Source organism: Vicugna pacos, chromosome 10, assembly GCF_048564905.1.
Source record: "Vicugna pacos chromosome 10, VicPac4, whole genome shotgun sequence".
NCBI classification, from domain to species: domain Eukaryota; kingdom Metazoa; phylum Chordata; class Mammalia; order Artiodactyla; family Camelidae; genus Vicugna; species Vicugna pacos.
Genome location: NC_132996.1, coordinates 51948499 through 51970085, shown reverse-complemented (window position 1 = coordinate 51970085; position 21587 = coordinate 51948499). Strand labels below are relative to the sequence as shown.

Sequence of the window (21587 nt, the reverse complement as noted above, 5' to 3'; positions counted from 1 at the left end):
CAAGAGTCTTCCCTATTCTTTGGAATGACTTCCCTAACTCATCTCAGCCAGGACTGCTGACCACCATCCTTCTTACGTGTGCCTGTAGAATGCTGGGTCTCCTCTTCATCATGGTGACTGAAAGACGAGTGTGGCGTCTGGGTCCACTTTTCTCCATAAGCACTGGTGCTACTTCTGTCCACATCTGTCGTGATGATGGTTATACACACAGTGACTTTTTATCAATCAACTTTTGATGATTCTGTTCTTCCACTAAAGTACATGACCTCTAATGGTCCTGTGCCTAAATGGTACCTCTGAGCATCTACCTTCAATGCTTTTGAGTGACTTCACTCATCTCTCCCAAGGGAAAACCAACGGGCATGGACTTTCTTAATGTTTACCTTTTATTCCACTATATCCATTTTGTCAAGGGCAGTATCACAAACCATTTTAATGCATTCATTTTTAAAATGAAGCAACATAAAATATCCTGTGCTCAGATGATATAATTGATAAATGACTCCTAAGCTGACCTGAGTATCCTCATGAAAGTTCACTAAAAATTTGTGATGAGATATTAACTAAATTTCCCACTGTGTCCCGATGATTGATCTTTGCAACATCAAAGACTTTGAGGGAAAAAAATATTTAATTAAGTATGCATAACCCATTACCAGTCATCCTTGTGGTTGTCTGAAGCGATACTTCTGGATTCGAATGGCCTGGGCTCCATTGGGTCCAATCCTGGTTCTGTTGTGGGTGGTTAAAAACCCGGGGTGTAGTTGAAACTGTGATAATGATGATTGAAGTAATTAGGCAAATGTTATTTCTGGAGCTTACTCTGGAGTTCACCACTTGCTTTGCACATTTCTCCCTTCTTTAGTCTATAAAGTAAATCATCTATACCAGGTGGTATAGACGGTTAAGTAGAAATGCCGGGAAAGCAGAGTTCCTTCAGCTTGATTCAGCCATACTGTTAAGCATCTCAGTGTCCTTTGCATTCTGTCAGAGAATACGCTGGGGTCAGAACATGAGATCTTCTGGAGAAAGCAGCCAAAGAAGCTGCAGCAGGAGGAAGAAGAGCTTTGAAAACACCAGCCCTCCACCGAGGATAACCAAAGGCATCAGAGCTTTGCCCATCCATGCAGTCTGCAAGTACCCTCTGCGCTTGAAAGCCCAGGGAATTCATATCACTGGCAAGTGAGCAACACGGAGATCCACTGGCTGAAGCGTAGACACCTGGAAGTTATACCACGATGACCACTTCACTTCATTAGCAGTTTTGGTGGGGAAAGAAACACCATGAGCAGCCAGAGCTTTCCTAGAGATGAGTCCAAGAAAGAATAGCTACCTAGAACAGCCATATGACTCAGCTATACATTTCTGAATATTTATCAAACGCTTACAGTATTCTCGCCCAAAACAAAGCATTTCACAAGCAAGCCATTCACAGCCAATGAAAGAAAACCAAGATGCATACATTCAGTAGAAAAACACCGTTAAGTAACCAACCACCATCCGCGGAAGCTCCCGGAAACTAAAAAGTGGCGTCCATCCACCAGGGCCCTGATGCTGTCACCCAAAACAGTAGGGCTGGAGTAAGAGATGCACCTGGCAAAACCACGACGAAATCAGAATCTGTGTCTTTTGTGAGGGGTTATTTGTAAATCCATCCTAATTCTTTCCAACTTTTATTTTGATGCCCAGATAATACAAAACTCTTTTCAGAACTATAATACTTTCAGCTCTATTTCACAAATTAATGAAGTCAGGTTTAGAGCCATTAACCACATTCTCAATAAGCATGCGAAAGTGGCAGTTACCACACCCCAACAGAAAAAAGTCGGGCATCCTGCTGAATTACGTGCACAGGTGCCAAGAAGAAAAGTGAGCTGAAATTGGAAAATATGCCACAGAGATGAGAAAATATCAAGGGAAGTTTTCCCCTGGAGTATGAGCGTATGTTTTATTTTCAGCTTAATCTGTTTGGCTTACCACCCAAGAGTTTAGTTTCTCAGATATCAAGACCACATCTTTACGATGGCCCCACCTAGAAGATGTGGCCACATTCCGAACTCAGGAGACAGTATAAATCTCCAGTGTTTGGGGTTATTTGGTTTTCTTTCTGAAGTTACTAAAGATAGTTTCCTTGTTCCCTAGACTAAGCTGTGTGGAGATGTCCAGCTGAAGGATATACTCCCTACAAGCTTAGATATAAAGCATTTAGTTCATCTCTGGTATTTATTGTATCAATGTCCTCCATTCAGATGCACTTGGGCTTAAGCTCTTCCTTTGGAGCCCTCCCTCCTGGGGTGCTGGCCTCTTGGGAATGAAACTCTCAAGTTTCAACAGAATGGACATAATTTCAATGACCTGAGAGAGCTCACATAGCACCCCAAAGGTACACCTTCTCTGAAAAAAAAAAAAAGGAGAGCTGTAATAAAATCAGGCTCAAGATTCTCATCTCTGTTCAGTAATATCTTTGATCATTACAGGCATGAACAGGAAACTCAGTCATCTGGTAGAATATTAGATGAATCTTTGAATTTTTTAAGGGGATATTTCAGCTCAGTTTCAGTCCCTGCTCTCAAAAAGTTTTATAATTGCCACCAATTTGGGTACCATTAGGCAGTGGTTTCACTATTTGTCTTTAAGAATTGGCCCTGTTTTGTTGTAGCTCAGCTTTAACACTTAAACCAAACAGGAAGAACATGAGGCATTAGGAATTGCATAAAAGATATTTTTCCCACTTCTCCTCCAAATACGTTTTGGCTTCCATTAAAAAAAAAAAAACACAAACAAAAAGCAGTTTCTTCCTTCACAGTCTCATCAAGGTATAACTAATGTATAGGCTTATGTTCATTTTTCATATTAACTGTTTCCCAAGATTGGAAATCACTACTGGGCATCACTCGGATTAATCGATACATCTGGCAGCAATGGTTCTACTGGAATGGATTATTCTTACTGGTGCTGGAGAGAAAATCTTCATCATCATCAATGCCTGATCCAGAATAACTGGGCTGTTTGTCTCTTTCATCTTCATTTTCTTCAGTTGGCTCCCAGCCTGCTGAGATGATATTTGAATCCGTACCTGTTGTGGTGACTTGCGTTAGTGGCTGAGCTGGATGCCAAGCAACCCATTTGACAAAGGAAGAAATCAGGCACAGAATGTATAACGGAATTCCCAAGATTATAAGAAAAAAAGTGAGACATTTGACTTGTACATCCCAAATGCTTATAGTCTGGTCTCTGAAGCTAATATAGAGATCCTAAAACAATTAGTGAGGATCTTTCCAATTGAACACTCTTATTAAGGAAGTTAAAAGAATAAATGTGGACATAACCCCACCAAAGAGGTAAAAGAAAAAAAAAGCCGATAAACACTCCCTCATGCTTTCAGATGCATTTATTATTAACTTGTGAAGCCTATGCCATTAAAGCTAGAATGTCAAGAATAGAACGAAAAGATTTCGCACATGCCTATTGGTTTTGTCAAGCCACCTTTAGAAAAATCTTGGAATCTAAACCCATGCCAATCATTTCTAAAACCCGTTAGTTGTATTCACAATGGGCCAATTCACTTTTTGGTCTTCTCCAGCACGCAGTCTCTGTAGCTCTGAATGCAAACAAAAGCTACACTGCAGTTCCCAGTAACACTTCCGCATATAGCAGGGAAAAAAAAGTTAGTCAATCAACAGAAAAACCATGCCTGGCATTTATTAGTCAACCAAAAGGGTTGACTAGAGCGGACTGTAGCCAGTATTGGGGGAAATGTTCACTTTTCCCCTTTTGGATGCAATCAGTCATAGGCAAGGAAGTGGAAATCCTCCACCTCTTCTCAGTGGTTACTCAGTGGTCAATCTCTCTTTATCTTTAAGAAAAAGGGGTTTTCTACATTTTGAATGAGATTCATGCTATCTTTTGGAATGACCACTTGCCTTTTCATACTATGAGTATCTATCCCAAGAACAGTCTCACTGTTGGAGGTTTTCTGTGTTTTGTTAGCTCTAGCTATGCCACTTTATTTTCTCATAAAAAGTCAAGAACGTTTCATGACTTCAATCATTTTAGAATATCTTTCAGAATCAAAATTTTGTTCTGTCTTCGAGAAAGACCCAGCGCCTTTTTAACAGCCCCCTTATTAGCCTCCTCCCGAGACACATGGAAGAAATCTGCTTATGAGTGTTACAAAATCAAACATAAATCACAAAGCGCATTATCCTTCTAAAGTCATCAAAAACATTTACGAAACCAGAATGGACTTCAGACTTGGACAGCATCCCCGAGGTCAACAAGAATTACTGAAGACTGTCAAGAAAACATACGAAATGAGATAATAATAACTCATTACCAGCCGTTATTGTTGTTGTGTCAAGATGACTCTTGGAATCTGATGGCTGAAACCACCGTGAAAACCAGTCCTGGGCTTCTTGCCTCTCGGTTGCTGTTTTGGAAGTTGTACCACTAGTGATCATCAGAGCTGTTGTGATCATAATTGAATTGAGTGCGGAAAGGTTAATTATCAGTTCCTAAGAAACAGCACTGCATATGCTTTCACTCTTTTACTGCCCAAGTGTCATCTCTACTTGATATCGACGGCGAAAGAAAAGGAAGAAGCACAGATGTTGCATTTCTTTCAGAAGCCCAAGCTGGGATTCACAGAATGTCAGAGATGGAAAGACCTTAAATATCTGGTTCATGCTCCTCATCTGGACAGACTTTGACTTGTTAAGAAGGTTAAACAAGACAGAGGTCTTGAGGAAAACATGAGAACTGTCTTTGAATTTTGAAAGGCTGTGACGTAAATCAGGGATTACATTTTTATCTGTGCTCCCCAAATGCCAAATGAGGACCGCTGGTGAGAATTTCAAGGGGATGAATATTCTTCCAGATGTTGGATTTAAAAAGGTAATCAATCATCTGAACCATCCAACAGTGAGCTTTTGCATAAAGTATTGCATTCCCTACCATCGGAAAGATCACTTAGCAGGAAAACATTATGTGTAAGACATTAACAAAAGATCAGAAGTGTTGATTGAACTAGACCATTTAAGATCCTCTCCAAATCTGAGCATCCATGATTCCAAAACCCAGCTCTTCAGAGTCCTAGCCTTTTGTCTTCTACATACTCCATCTTGGCCAACCAATATCATCACCAATAATTTAGGGCATGATATTTCTGCCAGCAGTCCCAGACACAAAGCCCCAGCAACCCGAAACACGTGGAAGAAGGACACGGGAAATGGAAGACTGAAAAAGATGCTGTTCCACTTTTCTCCATTTAGCATCCAAATCCTCTAGCAGCCTTGCCCATGGTCACTTTTACATCAGCACTAGATTTTGCAAAGCAGAACAGAATATTCTGAGTCCCAGTCTTTGAAAACAGAATAATCAATCAGGCAAGACAGAGAAGAACTGAGCCCATGATCTCATGAACAAGACAAGAAGCAAGAGTCTTGGTTGGAAAGCTTCCAAACACTGCCATTTCTGCAACCAGGATGTCCATCAGAGGAAGAGTAGAGAATAGTAGATAACAAACTGAGAAAAAGTTCGAGGAGAGAAGCCGAAGCCATTATTACACCCAAATACAAAAGTAAAGTAAGTTAGATTTCTTTTTCCAGCTATCAAGAAAGCACAGGAGTAGCCCAAGATGAAGTACTGACAAGAAGACTTTCTCCTTCACAGTGTTTGTCCTATGAAGATACACATTGTAAACATTTTAAAATAGCATTTCTTTATTCTGCAGGCAATCTCTCTCCCTCCTCTCAGCATTATCTTAATCACTATGATATGTAACCGTAACATCACATAAGCACTATTTTCCTTACAGGAGTAAGGAAATAAATAATACAGCCCAAATAAAAAATACAGTTTATTCAATGTCTTATAAGCTAAGCAAATGTAGAGGATCATTTAAAAATATTTTTTACTTATTTATTATTGTATTACTTAGTTATTTTATTTTGGTGGTGGTGGGAGGTAAGTAGGATTTTTTATTTTTAGAGGCGGTACTGAGGATGGAACCCAGGACCTCGTGCATACTAAGCATGCACTCTACCACTTGAGCTATACTCCCGTCTGTAAAGGACCATTTTTATAACTCTTCTTCTGCAAAATGAATGCCTAATTATTCTGAAATATAGCCGTATCCTCCATCAATGAAAGTTAACAAATGAACATATGCTTATAATCTCCAATGGCTATAGACTTTGAATCTTTTCCCATCAAAAGCTCTCAAGTCGAAACACTTTATAATGATTTAAAATTAATAGTCAGGCATCTAGGGAGCTTGTTAGAGGCTCAGATTCTGACATAAAGCAACAAGTCAGTTCCTGCATTTCACAGTTGAGGTTTTAGACATCCAAACAAGAATCCAGGGCTGACACTTTCCATCCATAAATCAGTATTTCCCTCTGGCATTATGATTGGCTGTGCTAATTAGATCAGCAGAAAATAGGAGTAGGCATTTTCTAATAGACTTCTTTCAAGAAGACGTGTTCTGAACAAATCTCCCAACTGAAGCCTCTGAGGGAAAAGTAATTCTGATTCTATGTGCATGTTGCCAAATGGAAAACAAGGAGGACATTTAGGAGAATCCAGTCATATCCTCAGACCCGTGGGCCTCTCATAAATTGAATGGTCCCACACCCTGTTCTCACTAAAGATGATGACAGAGCATCAGCAGGAAGCTTCGGCATGAGAATGGATGTCCTCTTCCTCAACACTGAAGGCCTTGGCATTCAGGGCAACACGATGAGCAAAAGATGTAACAGTTTACCTGTCGTTGCTGTTGTCTGATCCTGAGTCTTAGGCCGTGAGTTACCATACCAGGACCACATCCAATTACTTTGCTCCTGAGTGGCTGCATGACTGTTTGAGTGCACAGTTGAAGTAACTGGATCAATTATAAAAATATCATTTAGTGAGGTCTTTCTATAAAATCTTTATCTCAGTTCCATCTATGTATAATGTACATATATATTATAGAATGAAGATCAGACAAGAAAGATGGAGGCCTGGTTTTATCTTTGCAGTCTCCGAAAGCCTCTTAGAATCTTAGGACAACATCAGAAATGCAAATTCTGTATGGGTATCAATTCAGTACTACTCATTCTTCCAACTGAGCCTCTTGAATACAGGCTCAGAGCAAAATCAAATAGCAACTTAAGAACCAATTATGGAAAAGAGATTTTCTGTCTACTTGATTGGGTGACCCAGGCATGAGCTGAAATTAGCATCTCATAAAGTTGCTTTTCATTCATTTATTTTCGGAGTATCTTTAGAACTGCTTGCTTGTATCTTTTGGGTCTGTCTAGCATTTTACTTAGGTAGCTTGTGATGACAACTAGCATTTCAAAGTTCCACCCACACTCGTTAATCTCAAGTTAAGCTTCATACTCGAGCAGGAACTTTGCAAAGAGTGTGTGTTCAAAGTGTTGAAATCAGATAACGCTTCCTCAAGTATTCATCCATCACTTCCCGTCACTTTTAATTCTAATTCAGAGTGTGTTTCCAGAAAGGAAATAAAACTGCCCAAGCTTGAAAAATTCTGGACTCTATTCAAATTAGAGAAAAGATAACCAGTGCTATTTTGCAATCTGAAATCTCCCACTTGACTCTCAAGTTGGACTTGAGTCCAGAATGTTTCCCTGTAGAAGCAGAATGGCAAAGATCATCAGGATAAACATCTAAACCAGTTGAGATTTTTAAAAGCCATTTAAAATCATATGCCACGTTGAAAATCTGATCTAAGTTATGGCTTCTCTCCTCAAAAAACAGATCCTACACATACACAGTTTCAAAGTTTTGCATATTATTTCAGGTGACCTTTGAATGCCTCATGGCCAATCGAGTCAACTGGAAGTCCATGAACTCCAGGTTAAAAGCTTTGATTCTAAACACATCCAGTGTTAACTGCCCACACAATACGTTCTGTGCTACAAAGGACACATTTGCACAGGATGAACTAGACAGACAGGAGGCAATTTCACCAATCACGCACCCAGTTAAACCTGGGCAACCCCCTGGAAAATCTGCAGAGAGCTCATTCTTCCCTCAGAAACGTTATGAAAGATGCAGAACTGTGGCCTCCCTCACCCTATAGTACATCAGGTAGGGACCAACAGGAAGGAAACATACAAGAGTGAGACAGAAATAGGCATCATTTCTGTCTTCCTAAAAAGAGTTGTATGAGATTTGGGGAAAAAGAAAAAAAAATAAAAGCTACTGCCTAAGCAGCACAGTTTTCAATTTTCTCCACCCAAGTGGACCATGCCAGACCAAAAAATACATATATACACAAATATATTATATAAAATATATATTACATAATTATTATAATAAATATATACAATATATATTTTAAATATGTATTTAAAAAATATATAACCCAGAAGACAAGGAAATAGAGCTTTCCAAATAGGAGTCTGCTTCTTGAATTCGTTTAAGTTACTGGATTCCAAAGGATTCCAGATCAACAACAGAGAAGAGGCTGACTCTAGGAAGACTTTTCCAAAAACATTTATAATAAAAAGCCTGCTGGAAGTCAAAACCTACCCAGATGGTGGTTCTTACTGGCTCTCCCTACTGCCACCCACTAAGGACGCTTAAGGATGGAATGAGCCGCGCAAGCCCAAGATGCACTTCTTTGTACTGAGCCAGCCCTCCTTGACCTCTGCCCCCCTGCCTGCATCAAGGAGGATTTGCAATCACTCCCTCTCACTGAGTCCCACCTCTCAGTCCAACAGTCACGAGGCTTAAGGACTCTCCTTACTGGATTTGGTAAATACGGTCTATTCAGGAACTTATTAGCACTAACTGTTTCGAGTACACCGTAGGCTGCAGTCAAGTTTCTACCCGATCGTTTTCTTTGACAGTTTTCTTTGCATGAGTTGACTTATTTGGAGCCACCACTGGCCTTCCTGGCCCCTACAGCACATCCCTGACTCTCAGGTTGGCCCTGTTCTCACTCTGCTGGACATCATGAGTCTCTTTCTAAACCACTAAAAGAAACTTACCTAAGTGCTCTGGAAAGAGGAAAGCATAATTCTTTTCTCAACTCAAATCCTGAACTGTTTTAGTTAAGAAAACACACTTAACTAAATCATTCCCTTGATTTCTGAATGGTACACAGGCTCCATGAAGACACGTCCAGCTCTGAGTCCCCAGTAAGTACAGCAATGCCTGGCACAAAGGAGACCTCAAATACTAGCAGAATGAATGGCTAGCTTACTAGGCCTTCCTTCTCATCAATATTACTTCCTAATAGTGGTTACCACTGGATCCCAAGCATTAGAATAGCTTGGTACATAGTAGGTCTTCAAAATATGTTTGCTGACTAACTTAGGCAGGAAAGGTGCAGTCCTTAAAAGATGTGCTAGAAATGTTTATAAAATGTCCTCATTGCCTTTTCTAAAGCACATGTGAAATACTCTTCTACACAGGCTATTAGCAGCTTGACTGCTAATTTCTTCTGGCTCCCATGAGATATATTTTGGCCCGATTTTTTTCTTCGGTGGGAAATGGGACTTGAGGATAGACCTGATCTGCTTCCCACTGAAAGCACTAACAGTTGTGTTGGCCAACATCTGACAAAACTGCATGCCCGGGTGATAACCACCTTCAACGTGGCTACTTTACAAAGGCGGGGAACTCAGGAAGCGGCTGGGAAGGCTTCTCTCAAGAAGGATCGTCTGTGCGATTATAGACAATACAGTGACACCCTCTCCAGAGAGCCAATAGTCTGGGAAATCATGGGCAATTTGAAAACATCTGCTTTTGAAATGTTTCACAGAATCTGCCGGGGATGACCAGAACCCAGTCCTATTTGTACCACCCCCTCAGTAAGATGCTAACTGAAATTTAGAACACCGTTGAGAAAGTAACCTTACATTATTACATCACAGTGTTCAGGAGACTACCCTGGCTTCTGGGCGATGAGGAAGAGAAAAGGGCCCCGTCTTGAGCATGTGCAAGACCAGGACATTTCTGCCACACTCTTTGGAGCTCAGAGTTCCACCCCTCAAGAGTTGTAGCCAGGAAAAGAGAAAATCCACACCATACTGGGAAAATTGCCCAGGAGGCAGATGTCTTGTTTGAGTTCGAATAATCCTCCACAGGAGGAACGCAGCCAATCTGGAAACCTGTTTTAAAACAAACCATAGGGAAAAAGCAGAGAGGGAAGCAAAAACGGAGACAAGAGGAAGATGTCAACACTTTCCAATGAAAGTGAAGCACCAGGGGCCAAACCCCAAGAAATCCAGTGCAATGTTTACATATCTCTGCTCCAGCGGCCCCAAAGTCATGAATTAGCCACATAACCAAGCAAGTATTAAGAGCCTTCCCCTATCGGCTGGGATATAAAACTCTTAAAAAGGTTTAATTTGATCAGATAACTCCTTCAGATACACTTCCTCAGACCAAAAACAAAGGAATTGTTTAGACAATCATGGATGGTGACTATGACTAATAATAATTAAGGACACAATTAAGAACATGAACATAAATCAGGTTAGAACATAAAAATATAAAATGAAGCTGAAGAAAGTAGCAGATGGATGGTATGTGTACACCACCATCCCAATTTACAAAAACAATCTTATCCATAGGTGGGTAAAAACAAGAAGGAAACACGCGAAAATGCGAATAGCTTCCGCACCAGGCTTGAACCATCACATCTCATCAACAAGGGATGTTCTCCTAAAACACTTCCAATAAGGTATTTCTCGTAGATGAAAAAAAAAAATTGCAGGCAGTCGCAGTCAATGCATACAGCGCACTGACACACACCGTAGCCCGCCTCCGCCCCAAATGAGGTCACCACCTTCTATCACAATCAACACACGAGTGCCTAGCACTCGGGGAAGACCAGAGATGTTTTCTGCAAACGCATCGCTATTGGAAAGCACAGTGACTTATTCTCCTTACTGGTAGCAGCGGTGTTCTCCGGGTTGCTAGAGACCGGGGGACTGCCTTGGTCTTGGGTCGGGTGCGCAGTTGGAAGGTGGGTGTGGAAGATACTGTAACCCCCGGAAGTGCTTCTTTCGCTGGAGCCACTGCTCACGTCATCGTCGAGCGTGTTGCTGGGGTTGATGTCCTCGGGGTTCCTTCTGTATTCCCCTTTCTGGCTGTAGCGGGTGCCGTCACGGTTAACGATGGCTGGGAGACAGAGAAGGCACTTTGAGAACTTGCCTGCTGACGTGTCCTGACTATAGGAAAGACTGTGGTTATCATATGAGACAGTGACTTCAAAGCCACTTTCCTTTTTTATTGAGCAAAACAACACAGAGTGGCCGATGCACTAAGGAAATGAACCCTCCCCTACTCACCCTCATACCCTGGAAACGGGGAGAGGGAAGCAGGTGTGCTTGGGAGTCCTCATGTTTGAATCCCAGCTTTGTGTGGCTCTAGACAAGGCAGGTAACCGAGCTTCAGTTTCATCATGTGTAAAATGGGATAACACCACCTTCTGTCGTGAGCACTACAGGAGTCATTGTATGGAAAGTGCTTAACATTGTATCCAAAATACAGTTAGTGCTCAATAAGTGATCATTCTTCCTCCTGGTTCCCACCCTCCCTTCTGAAGTCCATGTGATATTTGTTGTTACTAATTCCACCTATTTGAAAAAGGATTTAAACTAGGAGACAAAGAGGCCAGCAGTCTTTGCAGGGATCAACCAGGCGTTACTGGTTTATCTGTGCTTCGTTTTATTGGGCTTCGCAGATACTGTGTTTTTCATGAATTGAAGATTTGTGGCAACTCTTGTGCTGTCAGATGATGGTTACCATTTTTTAGCAATAAAGTATTTTTAATTAAGGCATGTATGTTTTTAAAACACACTACTGTTGAACACTTGGACTACAGCAGAGTGTAAAAGTAAGCTCTATGTGCACTGGGAAAACAAACAAAATCTTTATCACAGTATTCACTTTATTGCGGTGGTCTGAAACCAAACCCACAGTGTCTCTGATGTATGCTTGTACATTTACAAAGGCACAAAGAATTAGATTTTCTTTCTAAGGTGCCAATTTTGTCAGTTTAAGTGAACTCCTACTGCCGGCTGAGAAATCAGCATGCTTAAATATTGGCAGACCCTCTGCTACATTCTGTGAAGTTCAACCTGAAATTAAGAAGCACAGATGGACATAAAGATCAAGATCTTTGGTTTAAACAAAGAAATGACTAGAATGACAGGAGGAAGAAAAGCAGGAAGTCGTTCACTGTTCCCCTCTAAAAGTGTCTGCTGCCTTCAAGTGTGGGTCCCTCAATGCACAAATGTGCATTTAGCTGAAATGATTTTCTGCTACATTGCACTGGTAGGGCTAAAGATTATTTTTGTCCACCTATCTTGCTTGCCCAAGTGGAACTGTTAATAAAACATATATTAAAAGTATCCCAGAGTCTCAATCACTCTGATAATCTCTGCAGATGAAGATCTGATAAGGAAATAGGACCAACCTTGAACAGGTCTGGACTTTGATAAAGATCTACAGGGATTGAGAAAATGGGGCACTTCTTGAGCATCTGCCACAGGCCAGGCAGGCATCAGACACATTATCTTTCCTAATTTTCATGACAAACCTCATTTGTTGTTCCATTAGCCAGATGAGAAAACTGAGGCTAGGAAAGAGTAAGTCATCCCTCTAAGATCAGCCAGATGGTAAAAAACTAGGATTTCAAACCAGCCTGATGTAGCCAGAACATCTCACACTGCAAGCCTCCTCTTCCTTTTGCAAAGTATAGGTCAGGGGCAATCCCTTATATAATAGTGGAGGTGGGGAGGAGGGGCTGGATTTCTGTGGTCCAGAAAGATTCTAGTCCCCCTGCCGCCACCACCACTGTCCCTATGCACACCAAGGGGTCTGGCTCTTAGGAGGCAGAAATCCAGTCTCCTCATCACTGTGATGCTTCTCAAAAAATGAGGCTCAGAGGCAATCAGATCAGGGTTAATAGAGTGACCTATTCAAAAGTTCTGGCTGAAATACTCTGTTTGCTGAAGTGCCAAATGCCTACTTCTGGGGATAATCAAGATGATTTTTAGGTTGACATGGTGTAAATAATGTTGAAACACGTAGCAGGAAGGTTGTACACTGATAAATGTATTATCATTTCTCAACAATCCAGTTAAATCAAACAGAAACTCTGTGTGGAATGCCCCCTACCCCTAAAACTTATTAATCCCCCTTCCCTGAGAGAAAGCCTAGAGTTCAGACTCAGAGCCTTCAGCAGCTAGAATTTAAGAACATTATTGAATTTTTCCTACGTTTAAATTAGGTTACCTTCTATTTATGATCAGGATGTTGGTTTTCCATTTGCAGTTTTTGAAAAATGTATTTTAAGTAGAAAAGAATGGGTCAATTAAATGAAAAATACCAAGTAAATGACAGTGCCATGTCCACAGAGATGCAAAAAAAAAAAAAGTGCAAGTTTTCAAATGACTAAAGTTTGAGGAACAAAGAATTGGGGTAAACCAGATAGCAGTTTCAAGTCACTGAAGGAAAAGGCGAAGGGATGGTAAATCATAGTCAGTGTCCCTAGTCATAGGGAAATGAGTGCTATTCTTTTCAAATACAAAAGACAGGAAATGCACCTGATCCTTTGCCCAAGAGCGGGGAAACGCATTCAAGGTTAGAAGAGATACGTACTGATGGTAACTTGTCCTTCAAAGGCACTGGGCAGCTCTGTGACTGACGTACAATCTTCTCCAGGTGGAGCTAGAGGTAGACAAGAAAAAAAGGCATGAGAACACTAAAAATATGAGCATAATTAATGTCCATTTCTATTATGACAAGTTTCTGAAGCTTGATTAAGTCTCCTAAGAAATTCTCTGAACTTTGTGATGCATTTTTCCACTTTCATTTCACTTTGTACACTTTTGGAAGCTTATCTGTTCCTCTTCCCAAGCCAACAAATCCATTCATTAACCAACATATATATTCCACACCAGGGGCTGTGGGAGGCTGGTACAGAATAATAATAAGACAGACATGGTCCTTCTCTAATGAGGCGTATGTTAGGAGTTATATTTTAAAAATTTGTTATTATAAATGTCATGTTAAAATAAAGAAGTGTATGAACTATAATGAGGAAATCATGTGTAATCCCAATAATATATAGAAATGATGGGACAACATGGCCAACAAATGTAATCAAATGCTTATCAACATGAACAGCATGAGAATCTGAAGATTAAAATAATCAACAAAGAATTTAGGGGTAGCAGAATTTTTCAAAAACCAACCTTTTGTCTTTTTATTAATGCATTAAATAATTTATTTAACTAAAATCCTTAAGTGCCTACTCTGCAGACTGCTTCTCACCAAGTAGTTTCTGAGGTTGTCCACCTTTGGTCTAGGTGTTCACATCACCTCCGGGGACCACTGCTTTGGCAAATCTCACCATGGGTACCTCTGGCTTCTTTGTCTTTTGTCCTCTTCTACTTTCCCTCTTCTTTGGGAATAAAAATTTCTGACTGTACGCTGGGCCTGCCTGACTACCCATAAATGTTACGAGCAGTGATTTGAGAAGCACTGTCTAAGGCCCTCTGAAAGCAGACCTGGAGGTTCTACCCTGCCTGCCCTCCCTTGAGTCCTAAAGGAAGCCTGTAGGATGCTTTAACCAATCGTTCCATTCATGCCCAAATGCTCTAGTCCGTAACTGCACCTTGTGTTGAGTACTACAAACTCAAAGCGCTTTGAACTGGCTTTGCAGTTATAGAAAGGTTGGATTCATTTTTGTATGACAGCTATTATACCGTGTGTGTGTGTGTGTGTGTGTGCTTTAATGTAAAATGGAAACATTTGTTAGGCTAATTTCTTCTAGAGTTGCTTCTTGGCAAAGAGGAAAGAACAAAAAGGGATGGATGGATGGACAGATAAATGGATGGACAGGTGAATGGATAGAGGGCGGCGGGCAGGCAGATTGCTATCACAAGGAAGTCTGGCATCATAAGTATTTGAAAGGTCCTGCATAAATCGCTGGGTGCTCATGACATTGGACAAAAACACAATTTGAACAAAACAGGGTTTGATCGCTTTCCAGTTCCTAGGAGCATCTTTTCCCACAGATACAAGGGATGTCCTTTACCTGCTTATCCTTTTGTCTCACGGTAAAAGTAACCAGCAGCTTTATATATTCAACTGGAGAAAAGTAGGTTTTAGAAATAGCCATTCTTGCATGGGCTGATTAAAAGATTTTTCAAAAGAGAGACTCTTCAAAGAGAAAGTCACCTCCTTGGAAAGACCATTCCTCACCATCCAATCCAGAAGAGCCCCTCGCATCTCCCCAACACCCATCACCATTACATACTTGTTCTCATTTATTCTTCTTCGGGCTTACCTTTATCTGAAATTATCTTGTTCATTTTACGTGACAGCACATCTCCCATCCCCTTACCCCTGCTACCCACCCATTTCCACAGAAATACGTAAGCTCCCCAAGATTAGTAGTAACTGTATCTGTCTTGGCTGGAACATGTATGTGTGATGGGGACAGAGAGGCACTCAAATATTCGCTGAACGAATAACAAAGAAAAAAAGTACCAATGTAATTTCCCAACAGTCCATCCTTCCAGTAAATGTACCTGAGATGTTAAGCCCCAAAATGGTCTGCAACTATAAACAGGTCAAGAAACATTCAGATAAACCCTGAATGGCAATGCCATAAGAAATTAAGTTTCAGATCCATCTGTTCCTTTATTCATATCAAGCATTTACTCAACACATATGAGAGATCACATTACAAACAAGGAGCAAAAGATGAATGTTTCTTGTCCCTGTTTTGGAGGAATTCACAGGTCATGGGGGACATTTCTTTACATTTTTACAATTTTCAAAAAATGTTCCCAAAGATTCCCTCATTTGAAAATCAGGGCCAACAGCCAACCTGGGAGGTCTTGAAGAGTATCGACCTGCTCTGTTTCGGGGATACCACCCGAAATTGGCCTGACTTGTGAGATGTTTCTGGTACTGTTATGCTGCAGAGACCCAGAAACAGGTCTTTGGAACATGACTTCTTAATGGCAGGGATGGAATAACCTCCCCGAAATTCAAATACAACTGCTGGTAACAGCAGTGCCCTGGGAATTTCCAGGAATGAAGTTGTAATAGAATGAAGCGTGATGTCAAAAACACTGAGAGAGTCTTGCAAATGATTAAAGCATTTGTTCAAATGGCGCCCCTTCACGCTCCAATTCACCCTAACTTTTATAAAGAGCATCAAAGCTGGCAAGCAGACTAAGATGGATGCTGACCCAAATGTGCAATTCATACATTCATGCTCCCATGTCGGACAACAGGGCCTCCCTGGACAGCCTTTCATTCTATTTAACGAGCACTGCACGGCTGGGACAATCAGGCGTGGTGAGGTTTTCCCGAAGCTAAAGATTTGTTAGAAAGACTCTGACGTGGGCTTCCTGGTGGGCTGCATCTCAGAGACCAAGACCACCACATCAAAATGGCCAAGAGAAATGTTAATTACTCAGTCTAGCCAACCACTCAGTGACAGGTAGAAAGACACCTTCCTCGACGCCTAATGCACTCAGGGTATCCAACACATTGAATAAATGAGCGAATGAATAAACAATCTTCCCCTAAATTTCGCCTTCCAAAAAGAATGAGGCATTTTACTGAAAGTACAATGAACTAATGACAATGAACTAATTTAGGTCAGTTCTCTGTGTTAACACAAAAGTCACCAAGCTTGTACTGGGCCTGACCGCTGAGAGAAGGGGTAATAAAAAACCATGAAGCCTTTTCAGGGTCTGCCTTATTTTCATTTGTAAACCTCAGGCTGTGTTTTACAAAAATACTGCTGAAGTTGTAAGCTTCTGGGAGCCATCTGCTAAGATGGAGCTGGCTCTGGTCACTGTAGCCGGTTTGTGGGGGATCACATCCCAAGGTCCTGACACCTGCTTGGAGGTCTCAGGCTAAGCTGGAGTCAAGGACGTTTCTAATGTGATCCTTGGCAGAGAGCAGAAAATTATCAGGATCTGTAGCTCACTTAACACCCCCATTATCCAACTCTAAACCAAGACATTTAGAATTTATTTTTCCTTGGATAAACGTTCTTCCTTGGCCCTTTATTTTCCTCTCATTTCTTCAACAACGTGAGCTCCCAAGACAAGAAATATGGCCTCTGGTTCCTTCTCACTCCACTCTGCCCAGCACGGTACTGAGCGCATGAAAGTGATCAATAAACAATCTTTTTAAAACGTATCAAAATTTGATAAAAGCACTCTAACCATACTGAGTAAATCCGGACAAGAGAAAAGGAAAACATCACTTCAAACTTTACTGCTTTACTGCAGCTAATCTGGTATGCAACACCCCCGGCCAGGACTTCTCAAGTTTTCAGCGGAACTAACCTCCCCCAAAAAGAGAGAAGTTAATGAGCACTGTTCACTCTCTTTTCTGAAGATGGGCCCAATCTTATGAGCAAAAATGAGGGCAGGGAGAAAAGTCTCAGCAGTAACTTGTCTAGATGGCTTCAACTTCAGGCAATAAAACAGTGTGAGCTTCTAACTTTTTGAGTGAAGGCTGTCTCCAGCAAGGGATACCAACTTGTAAAACAGGTGAGACAACGAGCATACACAACAAGGTAACCAACTGCACACATTCACTCCAGAAGGTTCAGTGCGGGGAGCAACAGGCAGTGCCCAGAGGCTCTGGAGAGTCCACAGTCCCCAGCCAGCCCTTCCCACGTGACCAACCCCTTCACCTAAACACAAAGCCTTCCCAAAGGCCTCCTCTGTCCTCTGAGATTAAGATAAGCTAACAAGACCACATGTTGCTTTGTGTCTATTTCCTGTTTATTTGCTCGTGGTTCTTCTCATTATCATGTCATTAGAACGGACATTCTGTGTGGGTATGGGGACTGGGTATCAATCACATATTGTTAAGCCTCAGGTAGACTCTCCTCCTTTTGCTCAAACTCCATTTGTGTTCTTTGCTTATACAGCAGGGAAGAGTAAACACTCTGCAGTTCTCTCCTCCTTGTTTTGAGTGTCTCTCCACTGGTTCAGTGACCTGTACATATTTGACATAATTTGCTAGCACATCACACACTCCATTTCAACTAACCAGCCCTGATACTCTCTCTTTCTCCTAAACTCTAGATTTCCTTTCTGAATTCCCACTCTGATTCCTACTACTCACGCAATAGTGGGTGGGTGGTATAGCCAAAAGCTACAGATGTAATCTCATAATTTCTTTGATGTGTTTATTTAACCTTAAAACTTCATGCAGATTTTTTTAACATTTTTTATTGAGCTATAGTCATTTTACAATGTTGTGTCAAATTTTATACTCTACTACCATATATAATATCTGTGTGTGTCTCATAAACGCCATGTCGTAAGTCATCACATAATAACAGCTGTGTCTCATGCAGATAATGTCTTAAGTCATTTTCTAGCTAATTTAACACCCCCTTCCCATGTTTAAAGAAATTCACACATCCAGATGCGTCAAGTCTACCTTAAGACTTCATCTTCCCCTTCATACAATCTTAAACCTTCAGGGGGAACAGAAGGCCCAGTTTGAGAAGTAAGACATTTGATCGTTGGCATTCAAAAATTTTTCATTGATGGATTTAACTCTCCACAAAAGACCCTAAAGACCCACGATGGATAGAATTTTAAAATTGTGCTGGGGCCTGAGTTAGGCTTGTAAGCATGAGCTTCCAGGCTAGTGGTTGGAAGCAAACCCTTCGCCCAAGGAGGGGGCCTGACCAGCAGCCCACCACGCACAACCTAACTGGCCATCTTATTCTCTAGTTACTGGGCTTTCAATTGTTAGGTAAGGACACTCAGCAAGGTCAGAGGCCTAGCAGCCTTCTCTCCAGCCCCCACAGACAATAAATGCCTCTAAGCCAAGCCATTTGGCTTACGCCCCAATGCTACCATTAGATGGATGTCACTTCCTTATTCAAACCCTGCAGTGACTTCCCATCACACTGAGAATACAGTCCAAACTCTCTACCATGGCGTGCAAGGCCCTGTGTGATCTGGCACCTGCTTACCTCTCCGCCCTGGCACTCTTCCCCCTGATCCCTGGGTTTTATCCACCACGGCCTCCCTGCTCTTCTCAGAACAGGCCATGACGCTCCCATGTGCCTGGCTTCGCACTGCTGTCCACCGTACTGTGGCTTCCCTCTCTCGCTCCGATCAGCCTGCCCTAAACCCACTCCCCCTATCTTCTCAGAAAAGACGCCTCCTTAGCCTCGTGCGGTCCCTTGCTCTGTTTTCTCTTTTATAACCCTTGTCACTCTCTGACTTCATGTAAGTTACGTAACATTTATTTGTTTACTGCTGGCCCCCCCCAATGTAGCAGGTAAGCACCCTGGAGACAGGAATCTTTTTCCTGCTGGAGAGACACTCAGTGAGCCTCTGCTATGTGGATGGAGGCCACGGGAATTCCCACGTTAAGTGGAGATTGTCAGCCACGCTGCGGAAGGCTGGCTGGTCAAGGAAACCCAAAACACAGAGCCAGTCCACCTGGAACCAACCTGAAGCATTGAAGCAATACGTGTCGTACTGGGAGGTATTGGACGTGAGGACATACACCCCTGTGTTGTTGGCAGCACAGATGGAATTGGGGTGGATCCGGGGGATCACCACGTGCCCATCTATGAACCCATACCTGCAAAAGAAAAACCAGAGGTTATCCACCTGCAAGGCTGCAACCAGGGATTTCACAATATCCCGCTGAGTGACATCGCATGCCGTGCAATCCTTGCTTCAGTTCACCCCTAGGGATGTTAGCGGTTTCGACAATTGAAGTAAATGAAAGCCAAACATAACAGCAGAGGGGCAGTCAAAGGGATCAACAAGGCTGATGGAGACAAAGTGACTTTTTTAGAGCTCTATAAAAAAGCGTAAAAAAAGAAACAGATTCATGAAGAAAAAAAAGTTAGTTTCAAATAAAATCTGTGGTCAGCAGTCAGGCTGGTCTGAACAAGCAGAGGGAAGCCCAAGTCACAGAAGACAGAACGACCCCTTTATGATGTGAGACCCACTCTGGCTCTCCATTTCCTTCCTATTTTCCAGAAAATACAGAAAATGACTGGCTCCCATGAGGCGGGAGTAAGTGGCTCTTCATTTCCGTCCACGGATGTCAAACCTGCCTTATTTCCCATCCGCTCCTCTTCTTCCCTGGCCTCGCCTTTTTCTTCATTCCCCTTGTTCCAGACCTCGTTGCTCTAAACACGAAGTCTTATTATATAAACAGATTCAGTGCATCTTGCCTTGTGAGCATCCAGGGCATAATTCCATTGCCAGTGGAAGTCAATTGACCATCATTAAAATGGGAGTAATAGTGATTAAATAAGTAGATGGCAATGTCTCATTAGCTCAGGAATTTTCCAGAAGCAGCAGTCAGAGAAGCGCTTAAGCCCCCTCTGCCCCATCATGGTGTTTCTAGGAGCCTGTTGGAGCGGGAAGCCCTTTCAGATACAACACACAGCACCCAGCCTCTTCCACTAGCATCATGGTGGCTGAATACTCACTGCATGAATTCTCTAGGATTAAAAAAAAATGCCTCAAAAAATGAGATATGAGCTGAGAAAATACCATTTGCAAGGGAAGAGCAGAGAGGGAGAAGCTAAATCCAACAGGTTTTTGAAAATGCAATGCTGGCTAAAATGCGCAGCCCAAATCCTTTAAATCTTTCCTGCCAGGGGCGACATACTGCATCACCCTGCAAGACCCATGGAAATGGCTGTGAGTTTGACATTTCTAAGTACTTAGAACTCATTATGTCTACGTTGCAAAAGCTGGCATGACTCATTCCTCATCTGAATGGCCAGACTGGTTTCTCCAAAAACTCCTGAGTTTGGAGGGGGAGGGGGCGCAATTAAATGTTAATACGTTTCCTTATATCTGAGAATTGCGACTAATCAGGGTGGGGCAGACAGAAGAGAGTAGCTGCTAAGGTTTTACCATCACCTGTGAGACTCTCCCATCTGTCCTCTGGCGGGTATCTGATTCATAGCTACCTGAGTGAAATTATGGAAATGAATTTTGCAACACTTAAAACCAGCTATGGGTGGAACGATAGAATTCTTTGGCACAGTTTTTCTTTTTTCTTTTTTAAATACTAATACCCCTTGGTGAGCCTGCTCCCCATCCCATTTTCAGCTAGTCCATGTAACACTGAGGTGCCAGAATCTGTAATTCCTTTTGTAAATTATCTCTCAGTTTTTGCCACACATCATGTCAACCGCCAGTTTTATGAGTCGCCCTGCCCCTGAGTTGGGGATTATTACAATTTATAAGCGTGTATACAGCAGGAGTGGGTTGCGGATCACAGGAAGGAGAGAAATACTCAGCAAATCCATCCAGCAGCACACTTCCAATTCCCTTTTGCTCTCAGTCCTTGGGGAAGGCTGGGTCATTAAATCTTGCCCTGGGCTCAGAAGCAGGTCTGGAATCCCAACTCCTCCCCCGCAAGGGATGTGGCCCTGAGTGGGCTGCAGAAGGAAGCCTCAGTTGCTTCCTCTAGAAAGTGGATAATAAAACTGACCCATGGTGCAGTCTGAGGACTGAGTGAGGGACGTGGGCAGTCGGGCCGAGGGGTGCCCAGGATCTAAGCGCTCGATGATTGGC

The 21587-nt window shown here is 42.1% G+C and overlaps 1 protein-coding gene across 9 annotated transcripts in view; it reads right to left on the bottom strand.

The window, feature by feature from the left end:
- The window catches only part of CD44 (CD44 molecule (IN blood group)), an 82617-nt gene that overhangs the window by 25114 nt on the left and 35916 nt on the right, over window positions 1-21587 (bottom strand). For 3 of the 9 annotated variants that reach the window (XM_015251765.3, XM_072969780.1, XM_072969783.1), the window contains exons 3-10: window positions 19490-19623; window positions 13630-13698; window positions 10912-11142; window positions 6764-6880; window positions 4337-4465; window positions 2951-3076; window positions 657-770; window positions 77-184 (exon numbers count right to left, since the gene is read on the bottom strand). In XM_015251765.3, coding sequence (XP_015107251.2) covers window positions 77-184; window positions 657-770; window positions 2951-3076; window positions 4337-4465; window positions 6764-6880; window positions 10912-11142; window positions 13630-13698; window positions 19490-19623 — 1028 coding nt within the window. The remainder of the gene's footprint in view (window positions 1-76; window positions 185-656; window positions 771-2950; window positions 3077-4336; window positions 4466-6763; window positions 6881-10911; window positions 11143-13629; window positions 13699-19489; window positions 19624-21587) is intronic. The other 6 variants (XM_072969785.1, XM_072969786.1, XM_072969787.1 and 3 more) reach the window with 4 other exon arrangements.